The following is a 19514-nucleotide window of genomic DNA, read 5'->3' on the forward strand; positions in this document are numbered from 1 at the left end:
CATCGTCCATTGCCCGCTGTGTCTGTCTTCCTAGCCTATGATCTGCTCTTTACATTGCCAAGCATTTTGTTCTCCAAGTTCTCCCTCATTCAAATCATATCCCATCATAACACATTCTTATTTCTCATTTTCCCCCCATTCGCTGCCATACCTGATGGTAAAAACCTTCTCTAGAAACCAACCCTGTATCACGTTACCTACAAGGTTGATCTCGTTAGATTTATGCCAACCCATAGGTGAATCACAACCAGATCCTTTCGTTCCCACAACTAATTCGTCAACTCTCTGACAAATCCTGGGTTCTGTTATTTTTAGATTTTGTTGTACACACTCACAAGAGCATTTCACAATGCTATTACCAGTTTTGACTGTAGTCATAAGACTAAACACACATGCTGCAAGTGGTTTCCATGGTGTTGTTAACAGTGCTAAAAATAACTGTAACTCTGGTTTACTAGATGGAGGTGAACATCAATCAAAAGTGTATCTTGCATTCCTCAAATCCATCTCTGACTATATAACCACTAAATTATGACAAGCCCACAAGCTCATATGTTAATTTACTGTTATCTGATTTCTATGTAAACTGTTAATTTTCCTCTTGTTGTTGCAGTTTCTCCCTTGAGTTCATTCCACTGATATGACTGTAATAACGTCCTTGCCATGATTTGCAGATACACAAGTCTCATAGTTTCTTTTTATATGTTCCTTATACTCCCAGCATAACTCCTCCAAATATGTAGCTCAATTTGCTACCTCGACACCTGTGAGGAATGCCCAGCAATAAAGACCACTCAATTGCTTAAAAATCCAAGAGCCAATATATTTAGGAAATACATCAAACACTATTTTTCAGCATAGTCACTTTCATTTTCAATACACTTTGTGACCTGATGGATGAACTTTCTGATATCTTCATCAAAACGTGTCCTGATAGCATTCTGAACCTCATCGTTGGTAGAACACTTTTTCACTCGTAAACAGTTTCAGAGAAATGACAAGATGAAAATCTGAAGATGGCAAATCAAGGTTTTGAGCTGGATGATTAATGACATCTCAACCGAATGAATCCAAGAGTTGCAGTATTGTGGTGCTTGTGTGGGGAATTGTATTTTCTTGCAAGAAGCAAACTCTTCATCAGCATTCCCCTTCTTTTCTTCTCTATAATCCTCAATTCAGTATTAATTCTTCCCCCTGAGGCAGAAATTCAATGAAGCCAATCCCTTTACCATTCCAAAAGACAAAGTCGATGATTATTTAAAGCTGAAACAAGAATTTAAAATTTTTTATTGATGGTGAGGAGGGATGTTGTCATTACATTGTCTTTTCTTCTCAGGTATGTAGTAGGCTACCCACATTTCTTCGCCAGTCCTAAGAAAGAAGAATAATAGTTCAGATTTCAGTTTGGAGAGCTGTAGAAATTCCTATCAAGATGCAATTATGCTGACTTCGTATTGGTATGTGAGCTGTTTTGGCATGTAGCTCACACGTAGTTTTTGAAAACTGAGTGTTTCTGTAATGACTTCTTGCAACATTGTGTTCATCTTATCAGTCACAGTTGAGAGATTCCCATTCCATTGATCATCTGTTCTGGCAACTTCAAACTAACAATACGTCTTGTAACATTAGTTGTGGTTCATCACAATATCCTCATCAACTGTTTTGATTTCATTAAAAATCTGGAACAGAACATTTCCTTTTGCAAAGAGAAACCATATTGTGCTCCTCACCTTGCAGGTGATTTGGAATACAGATACTCATTTCAAAATGCCATTAAAAGAAGAGTTTTCAGCCAACTTTGACAAACTATTGTGAATTCTACTGCCAACACCTTGTTCTGAAACACAGTGTTGCCAACATTGTTGGGAAAGAATACTTTTGAATATCGGAGGCTCAGTACTGTTTACTTTTGCACATGCATAACATTTTGTATCCTTAACACATTCTCGCAGAAGGAAATAAAGTGAAAAGGGACTTGGCAAGGCCAATATGGAACTGAAAATTAAAGTGACTACATTTTATCAAATAGTCATACAGGATGTGACACTCCTAAAGCACAATTGATCATAGACTTGTAAGATGTGAGAGTTTATGCAAGAATAGAAAGTGCATAATTGTTTGTGATACTTGAAGTTCATTGTCATGGAAAATGTAGGTTATTCAAATATAGACAAAGCAATTATAGCAAAGGTACTTATGCAAACAACAGAAAAAAAGATTCAGATAGAACCAGGGAAAATATTATTTAAACTTACAGTAATAGGAACATAATAGTTTGACTTGAGTAAAAAAACACAGATAGCCAATAATAAAATGAATGACATTCCAGAAGTAATGGCAGGCGTGAGGCATGTGAAGTTATTCGGAGTCAGAAGAAAAGGAAGGCACCAAGAGCTCATGATATTTCAGAAGACATGATTAGAGATCAAGGTGGTGTAATCCAGAAACTACTTGCAAAATTATTTAAAGAATAGTTGTGAAAGAAGATGGCTCCCCAAAACTAAAAAAAATCCAGATACAGACAAGAAAAGCTGTAGAGATGTCAGCAGCCTATCTGTAATGTACAGTATGTTTACACTTGAATGAGACAAATCAGCGATCTGGCTCTAGTAGTGAATAGAACACAGTGGACCATTTGGAAGTAATGAAGGAAATTATACAGCTGAGCAGTGAGGAAGAACTATCATTTTATCTGGTGTTATTCATAGATAAGGATTTTATCTGGTGGTATTCATAGATAAGGACAAATCTTTTGGCTTAGTACCAATAAAATCTGTTCTAGCAGTTCTTGAGAAACAAGACATTGTTTCATTGTATATTATAAACGGAACAGTATAGACATCAGTGCTACAGTTGGTAACAGAATCATTTTAGTGAAACACTCAACATTGAAAGAGGAATCCGACAGGGAAATTCCACATTACTGAAAGTATTCTCAGCAGTCCTAGTGGAAATTTTGAGATCTTTAGTCTGTGAAAACAGAAAATGAACACAGGCTAATGGAACATATTTGTGAATCACTTTTTTTTGCGAAAGAAATTGAACTGTTCATGTCTAGTGCAGTTAAAACTTTATCAGTGAGTGGAAGAACTTAATAAAGGATGTTTGAAAGTTGGTTTAAAAGTCTCTTGCAATAAAACTTCAATAATTCATAAGCAACATATCCAAAAGATAAAATTACAAATTAACAATAAAGTCGTGGAACCAGTCGATGATTTTTGTGTATATAAGCAGCTTTAGATCACAACTAAATGAAGAGCAAACTAAATCAATAGAGTGTAAAAAACGTGGCTGGGAGGCTTATGGAAAACTAAATAAAGTTTTCCAAATTAAGTCCAAATGTATCAGAAACAGAAAGTCTATAAGAGACTTTTATCCAGTAGTGGATGTTAAATGCTTGCAGCTTGTTGTGAAAAACAAGGGTGGAACAAGGACAGATCCTGGAAGAATCTTATACATTTCAAAATACTGTGAACTGCCCATATTGGGCATAGGAAGAAGCATTGCAGTTGATGTCTATGGAATTGTGGAATATTCACAGATTACTCACTTAATGCTGGTTCTTGAAACTTTGGAAGCAGGCTTTCAAAGAAGAGTTGGTGTCTCTTTTGAAGCATCTGACAGTTCAGGTTTTTCAGCATCTCTATTATAAACCTCTGACCATTTAAACTGCCCTTCTTTGTATACATTCAATATGCTCTTGTAGTACTATTTGTACTGATGTCACACTCACATGATCAGTGTTGTAGGATGAGTGACATGAGTATTTTGTAACCAGTTTACTTTGTAAATTGATTTGCATTTTCCCAGTATCTTACCAATGAGTCAAAGTCTGCTACTTGCTTTAGCTATAACAGAATCTATGTGATCATTCCATTTCATATCTGCAAACTGTTACACCCAGGTATTTAAATGAGTTGCCTGATATCAGTTGTGATTCATTGGTATTGTTTTCTTAGGATACTTTGCTTTTTTTCATTTTTTGAAGTGCTGAATTTTACATTCATTAACTTTTAAAGGAATTTGTCAGTCTTTGCACCACTTTGTAACTTTATCAACCCCCTGTGGGTTCGGGGGTAAGAATAGGCCCACGGTATTCCTGCCTGTCGTAAGAGGCGACTAAAAGGAGTCTCAAACGTTTTGGCCTTGTGAGATGGTCCCCTAACGGGTTTGACCTCCATCCTTCTAAATTTTCCGAAGAGCGAGCCGATTGGGGAAGGGCGCCTTACAAGGAGCGATGTGTCCATCATGCATTACCATCTCTAGCCAGGTTTGTCGTCATCGCTTAGCAGTCCCGCTCACCTACCATCTCTTGGGCGTGGATTTGTTCTTGGGTGCAGTTTATTGCAGTCTGCTATGCTGTGTCGCTTTATGCGCCAATGACGATATTGGACTACATCACCTGAAATCCAGCACGGTAGCCAGTCCGTTGTGGTGGGGCCGCCATGTACCCTGTTGGTTGTAGCCCCCTGACTACACAGGGATCGCTCTGCTGATGCCAGCGCCGTTAACTCCCCACGTATGCCAAGGAGTAGATGCCTATCTCCTTGGGGCATTGGGACTCCCGGCAATGGCCATCCTGCCAAGTGGTCGTTGCTGAGGCTGGGTGGCGCCCGTGGGGAGGGCCCTTGGTCGGAGTAGGTGGCATCAGGGCGGATGACCCGCAATGAAGCGTGGTACATCATCTCTTGCTGGCGGCCAGCCGCCAGCAGTCTCTAAGCGTTACAGGGCTCAATACAACGCAACTACATATGACCCCAAATCGTTCCCCTCACTGGCTACACCATGGGAGGAACGAAAGACTAAGGATGCCAGCGAACCATACTTGCCCCGCTACCTGGTGTGTACGAGAGCTGATGGTGAATGCTTTACATCCATGAAGCCTCAGTTCTTCATCGAGCACTTAGAGGACAAGTTCGGGGAGGTGGAGGGCTTGTCCAAAATGCGCTCGGGCTCGGTTTTGATCAAATCGGCGTCCTCCGCCCAGTCCCGCAGGTTACTCGATTGTAACAAGCTGGGGGATCTTCCGGTTACAATCACGCACCATAAGAGTCTTAATATGGTCCAGGGCATAATATTCCATCGGGACCTTCTATTGCAGTCCGATGATGAGCTTCGCGCCAATTTAGAGCGGCGAGGTGTTCACTTCGTCCGGCGCGTACATCGTGGTCCAAGGGATAAGCAGGTTGCCACCGGTGCCTTCATCTTGGCCTACAAGGGTGATACTTTACATGAGAAGGTCAAGGTGATGGTCTATCGTTGTGGCGTCAAGCCATATATCCCTCCCCCGATGCGGTGCTTTAAGTGCTAGAAGTTCGGGCATATGTCTTCCCGCTGTACTTCCAGCCTCACATGTCGAGATTGTGGACGCCCATCACATCCCAATACTCCATGTGCTCCGCCTCCCATCTGTGTAAACTGCGGAGAGCACCACTCGCCTTGCTCGCCGGACTGCAGGATCTTCCAGAAAGAGCGCAAAATCATGGAGTATAAGACCCTGGACCGCCTGACATACACTGAGGCCAGGCAGAAGTTCGAACGCCTCCATCCTGTTCGAATGACTACCTCTTACGCCGTGGCTACTACTGTTATGGCCCCATTAGCTCTCCCTCAGACTGCCACCTCTCAGAGCCGGAATGCTACACCTGCCCCCTTGATGGTGGGGGGCACTTCACTCCCTGCTGCTCCTGCACTACCTGCCTCAGGAGCAGCAACCCCCCAACCATCGGGGACATCAGTCCCCACTTCTAAGCTGGGGAAGCCTCAAACTTCCCCGGCTCGAATAGCACGGAAAGGGTCCCTTGGGTCCCTTCCTTCCCAGGTTTCCGCCTCTGGGAAGGGTGACATCAGCCAATGGAAGAAAAGCAGACCAGCGGCTGGTCGCAGGGCTTCCCACTCCTCCTCCGTCCCGGAGACTGACTCGCTGGAGCCCTCCCAGCCAATGAAACCCAAGGACCAGAGAGACAAGACGAAGAAGAAGACCTCTAAGGCCAAGGAACACGCGGTGGCATCCACCCCACTGCTCCCTACAGGCTCTGCGTCCGAGGATAAGGTGGAGATCCGGGCGTCCGCTGAGGATCTGGATCTCGCCGGACCCTCGGACACCATGGAAGCAGATTGTACTGGTCCTCCATCGGTGGCAGCAGGTGACCCAGTGGCGTGATCTGCCTCCTCGGCCCCTTCACGCCATTTTCGGACATGGACAAAGCGATACTCCAGTGGAACTGCAGCGATTTTTTCCACCACCTTGCTGAGCTTCGCCAACTCATCAGCAGTCACCCTTTCCTCTGCATTGCCCTACAGGAAACTCGGTTTCCGGCAACGCGGACCCCTGCCCTACGTGGGTATCGGGGTTATTACAAGAACCGGGCAGCTTATGAGAGGGTATCTGGTGGAGTCTGCGTCTACATCCTTAACTCTGTCTACAGCGAATGTGTACCTCTTCACACACCTTTAGAGGCTGTCGCTGTAAGGATGTGGACGCCTCAGCCTATTACTGTCTGCAGTTTGTATCTTCCGCCAGATGGTGATGTCTCGCGTCATGTGTTGGCTGCATTGATAGCACAACTGCCTCCTCCTTTTGTGTTACTGGGCGACCTTAACGCCCATAACCCCCTGTGGGGTAGCGCCGCGATTACTGGCCGGGGTAGAGATGTCGAGACTCTTCTCTCGCAGCTTGACCTCTGCCTCTTAAACACGGGAGAGCCGACACATTTCAGCGTAGTCCATGGCACATTTTCGGCCATCGACCTTTCTATCTGCAGCCCCGGACTTTCACCATCCATCCACTGGAGTGTCCATGACGACTTATGTGGTAGTGACCATTTCCCCATCTTTCTGTCACTACCACAGCGTCACTCTTCTGAACGCCCCTCCAGATGGGCTCTGAATAAGGCTGATTGGGGCTTGTTCTCCTCTCTCGCCACTATCACACCTCCTTCCCATGACACCATTGATGCGGTGGTTCAGTCGGTCACCACCGGCATCGTTTCTGCGGCGGCATCTGCGATTCCCTGTTCATCCGGGTCCCCTCGGCGGAGGACTGTGCCTAGGTGGGCGCCCGAGATCGCAGAGGCGATTAGAGATCGCCGGCGGGCTCTTCAACGCCATAAGCGGCACCCGTCCTTGGAGAACCTCATCGTTTTTAAACAGCTCCGTGCCCGTGCCCGACGCCTTATTCGCTAACGGAAGCAGGAGTGCTGGGAACGGTATGTTTCCACCATTGGCGTCCGTACCTCTGCATCGCAGGTTTGGGCTAAGATTAGGCGACTCCATAGCTATCGGCCGCTTGTCTCTGTCCCTGGGCTTTCGCTGAATGGAGTGGTGTGTCCTAACTCCGACACGATTGCGGATCGGTTAGCAGCGCATTTTGCTCAGTGTTCCGCATCTACGAATTACTCACTGGCCTTCCGCTCCCGGAAAGAGCGGTTGGAAAGTTGGAGGCTTTCATTTCACACGCGCCACGCGGAGTCGTACAATGCTCCTTTCAGCGACTGGGAATTCCAGAGTGCACTATCTGCTTGCCCTGGTACGGCTCCTGGGCCAGACCGCATCCACAGCCAGATGCTGAAACACCTCTCTGTGAATTGCCAGCGACGCCTCCTAGATGTTTTCAACCGCATCTGGGTTGAGGGTGTGTTCCCGTCTCAATGGCGAGAAAGCATCATGCTCCCCGTGTTGAAACCTGGCAAGAACCCGCTGGAGGTGGACAGCTACCGCCCCATAAGCCTCACCAACGTTCTTTGCAAGTTGCTAGAACGTATGGTGAGCCGGAGGTTGAGTTGGCTCCTCGAGTCTCGAGGCCTTCTGGCTCCGTCTCAGGGTGGGTTCCGTAAAGGCCGCTCTGCCGTCGATAATCTGGTCTCCCTAGAGTCTGCCGTCCGTACAGCCTTTGCACGCTGCCACCATCTGGTTGCCGTCTTCTTCGACATGCGGAAGGCGTACGATACGACTTGGCGATATCACATCCTGGCCACACTTCATGGGTGGGGTCTTAGGGGCCCGCTCCCGATTTTTATTCAGAATTTTCTGTCGTCTCGTTCCTTCCGCGTGCAAGTTGCTGCGTCCCATAGTTCCTCCCGGGTCCAGGAGAACGGGGTCCCACAGGGGTCTGTCCTCAGTGTCTCCCTGTTTTTAACTGCGATCAATGGGCTCGCTGAGGCGGTGGGATCGTCCGTCGCAGCTTCGTTGTATGCAGACGACTTCTGCCTCTACTACAGCTCCGCTGGCATTGCAGTTGCTGAGCGCCAGCTGCAGGGCGCTATCCGCAAGGCGCAGTCGTGGGCTGTAGCACACGGCTTCCAGTTTTCGGCCGCTAAGACCTGCGTTATGCATTTCTGCCGGCGTCGCATGGTTCACCCTGAGCCACGCCTTTACCTTGACGGTGAACCTCTTGCTGTGGTAGAGACGCATCGGTTCTTGGGACTGGTATTTGATGCCCGGTTGACTTGGCTGCCTCATATTAGGCAGCTTAAACAAACATGCTGGCGGCATTTAAACGCTCTCCGTTGCCTTAGCCACACCGGATGGGGTGCCGATCGGTCCACCCTTCTCCGGCTGTATCAAGCGCTGATCCAGTCCCGCCTTGATTATGGGTGTGTGGCTTATGGTTCGGCATCGCCATCAGCATTGCAATTGCTGGATCCCATCCATCACTGCGGGATCCGACTCACCACAGGAGCATTTCGGACAAGCCCTGTTGACAGCTTACTTGTGGAGGCTGGTGTTCCTCCATTGCGGATCCGGCGCGACCGACTTCTGGCCACTTATGCTGCCCACGTTTGTAGCTTGCCAGGGCATCCCAACTACCGTCTCCTGTTCCCGCACTCGATCGTCCATCTTCCAGACAGGCGGCCCCGGTCAGGGTGTACGATCGCGGTTCGCATCCGGGCTCTACTGTGTGGGATTGAGTTTTTTCCTCTCCCGCCTGTTTTCCGGGCCAATCTCCGTCTGCCCCCTTGGTGTGTGCGCCGACCATGCATTCGGCTGGATTTGGCACAGGCTCCGAAAGACTCGGTCCCTCCTCCGGCCCTCCGCCGCCGCTTTGTTTCTCTCCTTGCCGAGTTTCCCAGATCTGCCGTGGCCTATACCAACGGTTCGATGGTCTCTGGTCGCACTGGTTACGCTCTTACTCTAGAGGATCATTGTGAGCAACGGTCGCTGGCACCTGGGAACAGTGTATACACTGCCGAGTTGGTTGCCATCTATCGCGCCCTAGAGTATATCCGCTCCAGCTCAGGTGAGTCCTTTCTCATCTGTAGTGACTCCCTGAGTGGTTTACGAGCTCTTGACCAGTGCTTTCCTCGTTCCCGTCTGGTGATGGCCATCCACGAGTCGCTCCATGCTCTTGCCCGTTGCGGCCGCTCCGTGGTCTTTGTTTGGACCCCGGGTCATGTCGGCATCCCAGGCAATGAGCGGGTTGACACGCTGGCTAAACAGGCAGTGAGTTCACCGACTCTGGAACTCGGCCTTATGGAGTGTGATCTCCTGTCGCTTTTGCGCCAGAAAGTGCTTGGTGCCTGGGGTGACGAGTGGCGCACTCTGCCCACGCCCAACAAACTTCGGGCGGTGAAGGAGACGACCGGTGTGTGGCGCTCCTCCATGCGGGCCTCTCGGAAGGACTCTGTCGTCCTCTGCCGGCTGCGCGTTGGCCACACGTGGCTGACGCACGGCCATTTGTTGCGCCGGGAGGACCCGCCGCTCTGTCGCTGCGGGGCAGCTCTGACGGTGGTCCACATTTTGGTGGACTGCCCGCTTTTAACAGGACTCAGGCAGACGTTTGCGCTGCCTGATACCCTCCCTGCCCTTTTATCTGATGACATTGCTATGGCGGACCTCGTGTTGAGTTTTATTTGGGCAGGGGGTTTTTATCGTATGATTTGAGTGTTTGTCCTTTTATTTCCTGTATTGACTTGGGCCTTTGACCTGTGGTTTTAAACTGTGGGTTTTAATGTCATTTGGTGGTTGGCTTTTCCTTATTTTCATGGTCGGCCAACCACCTTCACACTCGGTGTGATTTTAGTTCCGTTTGTCTGGTCTTTGTCTGTCTTTCTTGTATTGTGTCGTCCCTTGTCTCAGTTCTCCATTTTTAACGACTGACAGTTTTTATTTCGTGTGATTTTATCGTGGAACAAGGGACCGATGACCTTAGCAGTCTGGTCCCTTCAATCCCACACCCAACCAACCAACCAACCAACTTTATCAAGTTTGTTGAGCATTTGTGCAGTTTTTTCAGACAGTGCTTCATTATAGATGACTTTATCAGTTGTGAAAGGCTGACGTTACAACTAATATTGTCTGCCAAGTCATCATTGTACAATATGAACAGCAAGGGTCCCAACATGCTTCCTTGAGGTACACTGGAAGTTACTTGTGTGTCTGTCGAAAATTTTCCATCCACGATAAAATGCTGCATCCTCCTTGCCAACAGATCCTCATTCCAAATAAAAATATTTTTTTTGGTACCCCATGTGATCATACTTTCAAGAATAAGCGTAGGTGCTGGTTAAAATGCTTTTTCGAAGTCAGGAAGTATGGCATCTACTGGAGACCTTGATCAAAGGCTTTCTTTATGTCATGTGAGTAAAGCACAAGTTGTGTTTACATGATGTGGTTTTGAAAACCATGCCAATGTCTTTTGCCAGGAGGTAATTTGTAATGATTCAGATTATGAAAGACATAGTTGTAGCCTTTCCAAACACATCAATTATGATTAATAATATTAAATATTTTGTAAGCTCTGGATATGTATCAGCTGGTAACACCATAGCTTTAAGAATTCCACTAAACATTTGAGGATAAGAATATTGCTTTGTTAGTGAATGTACCTTTTAAAAATTAAAATTGTCTTATAACAGCAAGATGTGTAACAGTGATGTTATAGAATGTTTTCATAAGAGAAATAGGACAGTATTATGTAACTTGTGTTTATCTCCTTTCTTCTAAAGCAGTTTTATAATTGAAATTTTCATTTTGTCTGGGAGGAAACCTTGACTGTCACAACCACTGAATACAGCTAAAATGTTACTTAATTGATCTGGGCAGAACTTGCAAAGCTCACTGAAATTATTAAATCCAGCTGAGAATAATCTACTATTAAATAAACAGTGATTTTCTGTACTTCAATTCCAGTTCCGGGGAGATACTCATACCTGTTTAAAATTGGTCGTTGTAGATTTTTGCAGTTACATCTTGATTTCTTTGTGTGTTACATATCAACATTTAAAACTATGTTGAAAAACGGGTGGAGGGGGAGAGACTCACATCTGCATAGCTCAGAGAAATTTGTGCTGGAGGTGAGTATCCAAATGTCCTGTCTACAGAAGCAGCTGTTAAGTCATTTTTGTTGTGTATAACACGTACAGCAATTGGATGATCAGTTTTGCAGTTTGCCACAGTTCTGCAGTGGCTATTTATGCGAGTAGACAGTTGATTATTTGTCATGCCCACACAGAATGGCTGTACAGTAATTGCAGCATAGCTGGTATACAACATAGCTGCTTTCACATGTAGCCTTGCCCTTTATTGGTCAGGAAATGCCTGTGACAGGACTGTGGTAAGAGATGGTGGGTGGGTGTATGTAACAGGTGTTGCACCTGGGCTGACCACAAGAGAATGATCTGTGGGGGGGCAGGATAGGGATTAGGGTTAGAATAAGTATAGACAAGGATATTCTGTAGGTTGGGTGGGCAGTTGAACTGTACCTGGGGGACTGTGAGTAGGATATTCCTCATCACAGGATACAGTGAGAGGTAGTTGAAGCCCTGGTGGAGGATATGGTTAACCTCTTCAAGACCAGGGTGATACTAGGCGATTAGAGGTGTGCTAGTCAGTGGCTGTTAGTAATCCAGCACACATTCAACCTAAAATCAAATCCTTTCCACACTTTAGTTAACACGTACAAAGTAATGGAAGTAATACCTTGAAGTGAAATTACAGATTCACTTTTAGCAAACTGGAGAACACAAAACACTAAGGAGTCACCATTTTGTGTGTGACACTGCAAGTGGGAAGATAACGAAGCAGTACTTGCACCACATTGATCTAATTTTGACCTTGAACCAGCAGTCTACAACACTTACAGTTGCTACCATGAAGAATTTATGTGTAGGGCATTATTTTATGGAACCTTTTATAAACTTTTAAATTTCTCAATTACCATCATGTTCTGCTGTCTTTTTGCGTATATTTTATTTAGACAGGGTTGCCTAAATTTTTTAATGTGATATGCCAGTCCACTTTTGTTTGCAAGGTATCTTTATCCTCATGGTAATTCCTGACTTTTTTGTAATATTTGTATTTATTCTTATATTTTTTTGTAAAGCCACCTTCTTTATTGTTGTTATTTCATTGTAACAAATTTTCTTTGAATTGTCACATTTTTTACTATAGATGTAACCTCAGTCTACACCTCAGAGACATGGTTTGAAGGCCTTAATCGTTTCCTTTGTTTACCGATCTAACCTTTTTTCTTGATGGAGGGTCAGTTCAATTCTGATAAATAGTAACATCGACATTACTTGGATTTGGGAAAATTGGCTTCGGAAACAAGATTGTAGGTGTATACATAATTTTCCAAGTATGTGTTGCCAGTAGTATGTGTGAGAAAATTTACTGTTTAGTCTCAAAGCACTAAACTACTGCTTTTATGTCCATTAAACTTGGTCAATAGAAAAGAGTCCAGTTGCTTCAGTAAAAGACAGAGGAAATTCACTGAAGGTACCCTATACATGCTACAGTTAACAGTTGTAGTTATTTACAAGCATTTCAGTGTTACATATTTCAGAATGTTTGTGCAAACAGAAATTCTGTACATCAATTGGTTACACATTTAGTACTTAACAGAGAGAGCAGAACTTCACTTTTCTCTCTCTGTTCCCTGAAGTATGTAACCTTCATTTTATAATCATTTATTAGAAATTTTTCTAGACTTGAGAAGACTAGAAGTTTACTTAGCTTACGACACAAGTCTCTAAAATCCTAGTGTAAAATCACCTCTTTTTATTTTCAGAAATAGTTAGACTATTTTGTCTTTATGCAACTACTGTAACTGAGTTGATGGAAGTATCTTTATTTTGTGATTTCACTTTTTTTACAATATTTATTTAGCATTTAAAAATTTCATAAATTAACAGAAAACAAACACATTTGAAAAACAATTATGTATATTTAATGTAGCCCCTATTTTGGACATTTAATTTAATTTGAAAAGGCTTAGTTGATATACTCATTTTTATTCTTTTTTCTTATTTCTCACCTTAGCTAGTGCATGTATTTGTGACAGTTACTTTAATCTAAAATAAAATTAACAGTTTCTTGTCTTCACAATTATAATTTCAGAACTACTTTTTTCAGGTAACCAAAAAGAACCATTAAATACTGGAGAAAATACTTCTATGCAAGGAGAAGGTAAACTGGGCAGGTAAAGTCAACTAAACTTTTCTACAGTCTCGAGTATTTTGTGTTTGGAGTTCATAAACTTGTGTTCATTAATTGTTGATAAATGTGGTATACTTACATTCATTTTTTTTCTCGTTTGTGTCACTTGTTACATTACCGCCTACGAATCCAACTCTGTTGATGGAGTATCATTTGCCATAGTGCTGTACCTAATGTTTTCACAAGGTATAAAGTCTCATGAAAATTCAGAAACAGTGTTATAAAAGTGCTTTCATCATTCTCATTTTTTGTGCTGTGGCTCACTGACAAAACAAACCCCAAATGTGAGAATTTAAGAAAAAAGCATTCTTATATGACTATTAGTCATGAGTCCCATGCAGTTGGCATCTTTATGAAGGAGAGGAAATGAGACAGAAACTATACCAGAAAGATCCAAGGCACAATAGCCAAACCCTAAGCCATTTTTGTGGCAGCAGTGTGTCTTAGATTTGATGACTTTGAGACATTATACCTAATATCAGAATATAAGATGAAGCTGTGGAGGTATTTGTCTACTATGTTCCAAATTGTTGAAACATAATTGTTTAAATTTAGGTATTGTGAAGAGAGAGCAAGATTTCAGATACGTTCAGGAAAAAGAAATGGTGACAGTTGGATCTCCTACTTTTCCATTGGGTGAAAAATAAACTTTGTATGTTATTTAACCATTAACTACTACTGATGCTGGCAGGAACACAGTTATTATGGGAGGGTCTCTCAGGCCACCTTTTTGTTATTATATACAAAACCAGTGTTTTGCTGTGTATATAGTTTCATGCCCTGTTGTTAACTGCACTTCTTAGAAGTTGGACTTAATAGAAATTTGAATGTTTTTCAAACAATGCAAGATTTAAAACATTTAAGCAAATAAAACACAACAAAATTTGTGGTCTATTAAAAAGGCTGGTAGTTAGCTCTCTGCTCACTCACAGATTATCATCAGGAAGATAATAATACAGATTTGCAACACAACTAGTTGGAAAATCACACTTCAGTTATGAGAAATTTTATACAAAGTCACCTTTCAGTTTACTGCTCACCATTTCAATGACTATTGCACTCCATAATTCAATGAAGGGAGAAACTTTCCAACATTTTACTTTTAAAAGAACAAATATAAACTAATTACGTAGTCTTGTGAGGCCCTGAATATTTCAACCTGCATACATTTAAGGCACTTGTTTTTCATTTTTTGGACTGTTCATTTGGTGTCTGAGGCTCATCATGAACGTGAAGTATTCTTCTGATGGTGTCACTCAAGTCTGATGGCAAGCATCCAATAGAAAGTCCACACTTTTTGTGAGGCTCAGCATGATCTCTTGCTACAGTCTTCATGAAGCTCAATCTCGTCATTACATCTGCCTTTGGATAAGAATATAAGAATGCACACCAAAGGTAACATCCACTAATGTGAAGAAAATGGCCAAAGGCCATCTTGTCTTCTGGCAACTTGATGAATAAGCTGTACACCTTTGGACGAGACAGTTCACACCTTCTTTTGTCCTATTATAAAACACTAGCCTAGCACCCGCTGCTTCACTTGCGTAGACTCTACGGCCAGCAGAGATTTTTTTATTTTATTTAATCAGATTTAAATAACCGATAAGTGAAATACCAATTTTTGTAAATTTAGCATTAAATTTTTTTAATGTAAGGAAATATTTCTTAAAAGTTTCGTCCCCTATTGCACTCCCTTAGGGACTGAATTTCCTGAAACTGTGAAACACGTGGTTTTTTTTTTTTTTTAATTTCTAACAGAGAAGTCAACAAATACCAACTGTCATAGATGTAGTCTTAAAAATCCATTAGTAGTTCTTTAGTAATTATTTATTTTCAAAAAAACTTTCACCCACTATTTTGTCCCTTTAGTGATTGAATTTTCAAAAATACTGAAACATTAATCCTTTTTCTGACTGAGATACCAACTACCAGTTTTTGTAGTTCCAGCTTCAAAATTCTCTTAATAGCAACATACTTTCAAAAAGCCTTTCATCCCGTTTCACCCCTTAGGAGTGGAATTTCAGACAATCCCTTCATAAATGATGCCTACAGTAAAAGATCTACACCCTCTCCAGTCTTCACATTTCCATCCTTAGAAGTTCGTGTTGGACAATGATGAATCTGTGAATTCGTGTGACCCTGCTTCATCCCCACAGAGGTTGAACTTCCAGAAACAGTGAAACATGATTTTCCCCCAACTTAGAAGCCAGATTTAGATTTTCATAAATTTAGTTTTAAAAATGCTTTCATAATAAAATATTTTCATAATAATCTCATCCCCTGTTTCATTCCTGCAGTGGTTCAGTTTCCAAAAGCACAGAAACAAGTATTTTTTTATTTGTAATTGAGGCATCAAATACCAATGTTCATAGATGTAACTGCAAAGCTACTTTAGTAGTTCTTTAATAATGATATATTTTTCAAAATAGCCTTCACCTGCTACTGCATCCCCATAGAGAGACTGAGAAACCAAATACTACTTTTCATAGGTCTAGCTTCAAAATTGCCTTAATAGCAACATTTTTCAAAAATGCTCTTCATCCCGTGTTTCATCCCCTTAGTATTGGAATTTTGAAAAATTCCTTCTAAAACAGTGCCTATAGTTAAGATCCCCTCCTTCTCCAAATTTCAAGTTTCTATCCTTAGTGATTTGGGCTAGGTGGTTATCAGTCAGTCAGGTTTGGTCAGTCAGTCAGTACATTGCCTTCTATATATAGAGATGTTGATCTGAGGTTTTTCTGACTCGTAATCATTGTTTACTGCATGGTGCATAGAAGAGATCCGCATTGCAGCTTTGGACTTCCTGGGTACAAAGGAAAACAGTGTCATGTCTTCTGTAAAACCATTAACAGTTGCCTTCACATCTCATTTTTTACTAGGCGGAAACTGCTTTCGTATCTTGTTTTTCGTTCTTTTCAGCATACCAGTGTATTTGAGGCCTTTTGTCAAAGGTTCATTGACTACCTCTACTGATGAGTACCAGTTGTCACCTGTAATACTTCACCCTGTGTTTTCAATAGATTTCACCACTCAAAGAACAGCCTGTGTGGGAACACTGTGACCTTTCTCATAGTATGAAAGGATATCACCATCACTTCCTTTTCTGGAATAAATGTACACATTATACAAGTGATTTATATGAATATCAGTGAGGCACTGAGTTTTCAAGCCATATTTTTCCAGTTTATTTGGCATATACATTCTAAAGCTTCACTTTCCACAGGTAGGTACAAGCATTTCCTCTACACACACTGTTACACCTACAGTGTTGTTGATGTTTTCAATTAAATGCAGAAAGAGCTGTGAAATTATTGTTGACTTGTCTGGTTTCTCCCTCTCCTCCCGATCATCTGGGTTATCAAATCGCAATGCAGATAATGAATACAGAAACCTTTCTATAGTAACAGGTATCTGAAAACACCTCTGCCTGCCCTGCCATTTGCAAATAAGCTATAAACCAATTCATTCCCAAATTTCAAAACTGCTGAAAGCTTAGATAATTTCAGATTTGTCCATGGAATGATTTCATCTAAAATATCTTGGGTAAAAAACAGGTTCAATACCTCTAAAGGAGCAGAGTTTGCTCTGAGACTTCTCGTTCTTACATTAGCTGGTGGATCCTGTTTTCTCCATTGAAAACATTTGTTCTGGCGAAAGTAGTAAGCTTCTCCATCATCATCAGCTCTCACATCTTCATCGTTGTCAGTTTTGTGCTCTGAATTAGTGCTGTGATCATTAAATATCTCAAAGTCAGGGTCATTATCGCTATCACCAAATTCTTCATCTGAGGGTAATTTGTCTTACATAAAACATGTCACATGGTCACATGGTAGGTCCAGCTTCCTCCACTATGGAGAAATGGTAGCATTCAACAGAATAATGACATGCAAACACTACCGTACATACTGTGAAACCTCTAAAGAGCCATAAATAAGAAACAAAGAGCAACAACAGTGCAAGTGTTCTGGCATGTGTAGCCTGCGTCCAGTAAGAAGATAGACAGAAGAGTTCATTTCATTTTGCTGGGTTGTGTGAAATATCGTGAGACGAAAAATTGTAGCAGTCTGAGAGATAATCCATAGTAATTAAGGGTTAAGCGAAGATTTTATGGGAAATAACTAAAGTGAATCTGAATAACTCGTAAGTAGTGCTGCCAGGAACAATTTCACAATAGATGTATTTCCCGTTGTTGTTCTGTAAGCTTTAGGCTCATAGTGCAGGGATATTTGTAATTCTCTGTTTAAGACCAGTCTTTCATACTAGCAAAGTATGACATGAGTCCATATCTGCTCTTCAGTATGTTCTGTCAGAAAAGGAAAATTCAAGTCAGAAAACTATGAAACAATGAGGAGACAGAAAGGCTAGCTACTACTTATCTTCAGAAGGCAACATTATACGTGCTGCCAGTATGTACGCAAAAGTGCAAAAAACTTATTCTGGTTTTGAGAACAGTTATTTCCATCCTCTGGGAGCAAAGTAACACCAAAGGAATATTTAAAATTATTTACAGAATGCTTGCAAAGGGGGACAATTCCTCAAAACTGCAATGCTGTCATTACTCTCATTCACATAAAAGCGGACCTACAAGATAATGAGCTACAGACTTGTCAGTCACTATCTATAACATATACAATATTCACTGAAATTATCACCACAACACAGAAAAAAAATTACATTTTAATGAGATAAAGAAAAAAGCTGATTTTAGAATTGGATACAAAAGTAGTATAAAGCTTAGCTTAAGAATTTCATGAAATCGTTTACATTGCATATGATTATATCTGATAACATCCTTCTTTCACTTTTTCATGCAGTTACTTTATAAAAGATGCATAAGATAGTGTAGTCGCAATTTCGTTTAATGTGGAACACCATACTGTGATCGGAGCATCTCTTGTTTCGTTCATACTGCTGTAGGGATTGTTTTTATGTTCATACAAATTTATTGTTACTCTGTTGTTGACAGAAATGTTTTTGGAATTATTTTATATGGATTGGCAAAGAGTAAACATATTATACTCAGTAGAAGAAGAAATTGAGGTAAAATAAGCTGCAGGAAAAAAGGATTAGCACACCTAGAATGACAACTTTGATTTTGATCTGATGACGGAATATGCCACTTGAGGGATAGGAGATATACTGATAATGGTTTCAATGTCGTCCACCAACAAATAGTGCAGTGGCCAGAGTGCCATCTGTGACTATCCCCTAATAGGGAATACTCACAGCCAGAAGGCTCTGTGTAGTGCAGACCTGTGAAGCAAACAGCATCTATGACATAGAGGCGCACACTGCTCCGTACAGCCAGCTGAGCATGTTAGAAAGGAGTCAAGTTGTGGTCTCCCTATTGTTGGGATGATCCTTTCGGAGAATTGCTAGAGAAGTTGGACCTGCAACATCAGTTTAAGAAAGATGCTGGTAACAGTGGTCATGTGAACATTCTCACATCAGTAGATGAGATTCTGGACATCCACTCAGCACAGATGCCTGCCAGGATCATCATAAGGACAGCAGTGGCAGATCATATGGCTACCACAGCGCAGTTAAGAGGGCTTGTGAGCCCAGACGTTTCAACACAAACCATTGTGAACTGGTTATTAGCAGTGGATCTGTGGGTACATACAGTACTTACGCGTCTTCCACACATGCCACAGCATCAATGTGCATGGCTCAACTGCGCCATCAGAGGATCACTTGGAAGATGGGATGGCATGTCATGGTTTTCTGTGTGAAAGCAGATTCTGCCTGCAGGCAAGTGATGACTGTTTGTACGCACAACATAGATATGTAAGCACTGTCTCATTGGGCGCATTTGTCCAAGACACACTGGTCCCATCCTAGGCATTATCGTCTGGGGTGCAGTAAGCTACAACTCTAATTTACATCTGATTATTGTGGGAGGGAGGGGGAAAGGGGGAGGGTAACCAGCACTCGGTATGTGCAGAAAGTTGTTAGAGCCACTCTTGTACCATTCATGCAGCGGCAAAGTGGTTGTTTTTCCAACAGGATAATGCTCACCCACGCAGTGCCTGTGAAACCCAACATGCTCTGCAACATGTTCAGCAACTTCCCAGGCC

At 42.5% G+C, this 19514-nt stretch overlaps 1 protein-coding gene across 1 annotated transcript in view; it reads left to right on the forward strand.

Moving 5' to 3' along the window:
• Positions 1-19514, forward strand: part of LOC126360830 (dentin sialophosphoprotein-like) — an 89964-nt gene that overhangs the window by 61869 nt on the left and 8581 nt on the right. The window contains exon 6 of the mRNA XM_050007742.1: positions 13354-13420. Within this exon, the coding sequence (XP_049863699.1) occupies positions 13354-13420 (67 nt within the window). The remainder of the gene's footprint in view (positions 1-13353; positions 13421-19514) is intronic.

This window comes from Schistocerca gregaria, chromosome 1, assembly GCF_023897955.1.
Source record: "Schistocerca gregaria isolate iqSchGreg1 chromosome 1, iqSchGreg1.2, whole genome shotgun sequence".
Taxonomy (NCBI): domain Eukaryota; kingdom Metazoa; phylum Arthropoda; class Insecta; order Orthoptera; family Acrididae; genus Schistocerca; species Schistocerca gregaria.